General features: G+C 49.0%; 1 protein-coding gene across 1 annotated transcript in view; it reads left to right on the top strand.

Moving 5' to 3' along the window:
* Positions 1 to 3,521, top strand: part of LOC103371426 (rho GTPase-activating protein 8) — a 14,542-nt gene that overhangs the window by 10,045 nt on the left and 976 nt on the right. The window contains exons 6-13 of the mRNA XM_008300751.1: positions 139 to 225; positions 301 to 399; positions 469 to 579; positions 1,019 to 1,092; positions 1,342 to 1,419; positions 2,895 to 3,023; positions 3,092 to 3,195; positions 3,283 to 3,521. The exon at positions 3,283 to 3,521 is cut by the window's right edge and continues 2 nt beyond it. Coding sequence (XP_008298973.1) covers positions 139 to 225; positions 301 to 399; positions 469 to 579; positions 1,019 to 1,092; positions 1,342 to 1,419; positions 2,895 to 3,023; positions 3,092 to 3,195; positions 3,283 to 3,480 — 880 coding nt within the window. The 3' untranslated portion in view covers positions 3,481 to 3,521. The remainder of the gene's footprint in view (positions 1 to 138; positions 226 to 300; positions 400 to 468; positions 580 to 1,018; positions 1,093 to 1,341; positions 1,420 to 2,894; positions 3,024 to 3,091; positions 3,196 to 3,282) is intronic.

Genomic DNA, 3,521 nt, shown 5'->3' with positions numbered 1-3,521 from the left:
GTTCACAGGAATGTCAGTGAAGATTCTCAAACGGTGAGAACAAACGTTTAAGGCTCTTTGAACGTTGCTTTTATGTTAGAGAATAACCTTTATATGTATGATTGTCTCAGGAAGTCGGTTTGTTGTTTCTAACTTCAGATACAAGAAGAACCTGAAGACTCTGTTCGTCGTCCATCCAACAAACTTCATCAGGATCGTCTGGAACATCTTCAAACCTCTGATCAGGTGAGAACACACCTGAGAGCCTGCAGGTAGACCTCCTCCTGTCCTCACTAACTCCTCATCTCTCGTTCTTTTCAGCCATAAGTTTGGGAAGAAGCTCAGGTACGTGAACTACCTGTCGGAGCTGCGAGAACACCTGAACCTGGACCAGCTGATGGTTCCTGCAGACGTTCTCAGGTATGTTCTCGCCTGCAGGTCGCCTCTTCAGACTCTCGGTTTGTTCACGGTCTGTCATCTCACCTTCAGACACGACGGGAAGCTGCGAGCGGCTCAGACAGGTGGAGCTCCGCCCACCGTGAGAACACCTCCACCTCGACCACCACTGCCGACTCAGCAGTTTGGAGTCAGTCTGCAGTAGTGAGTGTTGAACCTTGATGGACTGTTGCTGTCATGTTCCTTCACTGAGCTTCATGTTCCTTCACTGAGCTTCATGTTCCTTCACTGAGCTTCATGTTCCTTCACTGAGCTTCATGTTCCTTCACTGAGCTTCATGGTCCTTCACTGAGCTTCATGTTCCTTCACTGAGCTTCATGGTCCTTCACTGAGCTTCATGGTCCTTCACTGAGCTTCATGTTCTTCAAGTCCTGCAGCTCTGAGGAACCAGAACATGAAGGAGGAGACAGAACTCAGGGACGTCTGCTGTCAGCAGGACTCAGTCAGAACCATGGAGACCAGAGAGAAGAAACGTTTCTTTCATTAGGTTTTGTAGTAAAATGTAGAAATGTGGAACTAACGTGTTGGAGAAGCTCCTCCAGTGTGATGATCAGTAATCTGTGGATCATGTGTTTGTTGGCAGCATCAGAGAGAAGAACCGAGATGCTATAATCCCACCTGTGATGTCTCAGACCGTCTCCTACCTGAAGGACAAAGGTGAGTCTCACCAGCAATCAGCTGAGTGACTCCGGCAGCAGCAGCAGAGGCTCATGGGTGATGTAGTACGTAGAGGTGACATGTTCACATCCTGAACCATCAGTCCCAGTGGAAAACAAATCTACTGCTGTAGTTTTATTCCTCTGACCACCAACGTCAGAAGAAGATTCTTACCTGGAAGTCACGTGTTTCTGTGGCCTCTGATCGATGATTGGTTGATTGATTGATTGAACAGCGTTTGTGTTGCAGGTCTGAGGACTGAGGGACTCTTCAGACGTTCAGCTCGTGTTCAGGTCATCAAAGACGTTCAGAAACTTTACAACCTCGGTGAGTCTTTTTATTTCAGGATCAATAAGTTTGATCAGCAGATTGATCAGTGTTTCAGTTCAGTCTGAACAACTTGAACTCATCAGATGTTCATTAATCTCACTTTGTGAAGCTTCTGTTAAACGGTTTCTGGATGAATTTATTGATCAGCAGCAACAGAGAACATAAAAGCATCAATCTGGTGTTTCTAGAACCTGCTAGAGTCTGTCAGAACCGGACAGCCATTCAAAGAACCTCACTGACTTTAGCAACAGGCAGTGGCAGCGCCTCACCTGGACGCCCCCTTCAGGTGTCAGGCCCAGCAGGGCCGACCTTTGGTCCACAGGGTTCGGTCAGGAGCAGAAAGAACTACACGGGACGACTGCCCAGCGAGAGGCACCGACCCGGTGTTGAAGTTCTACCTGGAGAACCAGAACTTCACCTCTCTGAGACTGATCTGAGTTCTGGGCCTTCTTGGAGTCTCTGGCTGGATTCTGGAAGAGGTTCCTCCTGCAGACTCCATAGTTCTCCTAGAGGACTTCAACACTTCTGTGGACGGTGATGGAGAAACCTGGAGGAGGTTGTTGGGAGGAAGGGCCTGATCAGAACCAGAGTGGTGTTCTGTTATTGTGTGCTGGTCATGGATTGGTCCTAACAAACAACATGTTGGAGCTCTTAAGTGTTCCTGGTACCAGAACACCTGAGGCCAAAGGTCGATGATGGACCTGTAGACGTTTCATTCAGGTGAAGAGGAGCAGAGCTTCAGCTGGTCTCCGCCTGGCACTGATTGGATCAGATGGAAGCTGCTGGACAGACCTGGTAAACCCAAACAGGAAGTGAGGCTGAACTGGGAACATCTGGAGGAGGTCTTTAACGCCTATCACCAGGAGAGATTCTCCTGCATCCTGGGGAGGTTGGACATAGAATCAGGAATTGGGCCAAAGATCACTGGTCCTAAAAACCCTTCAGACTGAAGAAGGAGGTCTTTGGATCAGGTACCAGGAAGATAAAGGGCTGACCTTAGGAGACTTCAGAGGGATTTGGGTTCTAGGAAACTGCTCAGCACCTCAGGAAGGGAGAAAGGTCCTGGTCCAGATTATGTTCAGTGGGTGGAGAACCTGACCTGGACTGGGCTTATTGTCGGGCAGTAAAAGGAGAACTTTGAGGAACTCGTTAAGGAGGCGGAACCTGAAGACTGTGTAAACCTCCCTCATATCTGTGGTGGAAACTCCACAGTGGGAGGTACCAGGTGTGGATCCGATTCATCCTGAGAATTCTGAAGGTTCTGGACACTGTTGGACTCCAATGGCTGAAACCTCTCTTCAGTTTGTGGAGATCATATCTCGTCTGACCTGAGAACGTCTCAGAGAAGAACGTGTGGAAGCACCTGCTTCACCTGCTGCCTCCACGACCCACAGATGGATCAATAATCAATAAACATGGTTTGATCAATAATATGATCTGATCACTAAATGTGGTTTTCTCTGGATCTTCAGGGAAACCCGTGAACTTGGAGGATTATGACGACGTCCATGTTGCTGCTGTGATCCTGAAGACGTTTCTGAGGGAACTTCCTGAACCTCTGCTCACCTTCAGACTGTACAGCTGCATCCAGGAGATCATCAGTGAGTATTGATCAGTGACTGTGTGATCAGCTGTTGGACTGCAGCCTCTAACTGGTTCTGTGGGTCAGGTGTGGAGAGCAGTCTGCGTGTAGGCAGGTGTAAGCAGATCGTCGAGAGTCTACCTGAGCATCCGTTCATCGTCACCAAGTACCTGCTGTGTTTCCTCCATCAGGTGGGTTCATACTCATCAATGACCCGTTCTGCTGGTCACTAACTTGTTGTACTGGCCAATAACAGGTGTTGTTGTTACCTGTCTCAGGTGTCTCAGCAGAGTCTGACCAATAAGATGAGTCCATCTAACTTGTCCTGTGTTTTCGGTGTGAACCTGGTTTGGCCTCGTCATGGATCCATTTCTCTGTCGGCTCTGACTCCGATCAACATCTTCACTGAGATCCTCATCGAACACTTCGACACCGTGTTCGGCTCCCGCTGCCCACCTGCACAGGTAACCCCCTGATCCACACCTGCACAGGTAACCCCCTGATCCACACCTGCACA

The sequence above is a fragment of the Stegastes partitus genome, unplaced genomic scaffold (genome assembly GCF_000690725.1).
Source record: "Stegastes partitus isolate 25-593 unplaced genomic scaffold, Stegastes_partitus-1.0.2 Scaffold1584, whole genome shotgun sequence".
In the NCBI taxonomy this organism is placed as follows: domain Eukaryota; kingdom Metazoa; phylum Chordata; class Actinopteri; family Pomacentridae; genus Stegastes; species Stegastes partitus.
The sequence above is the reverse complement of the archived record's forward strand: the minus strand, read 5'-3'. Positions and strand labels throughout refer to the sequence as shown.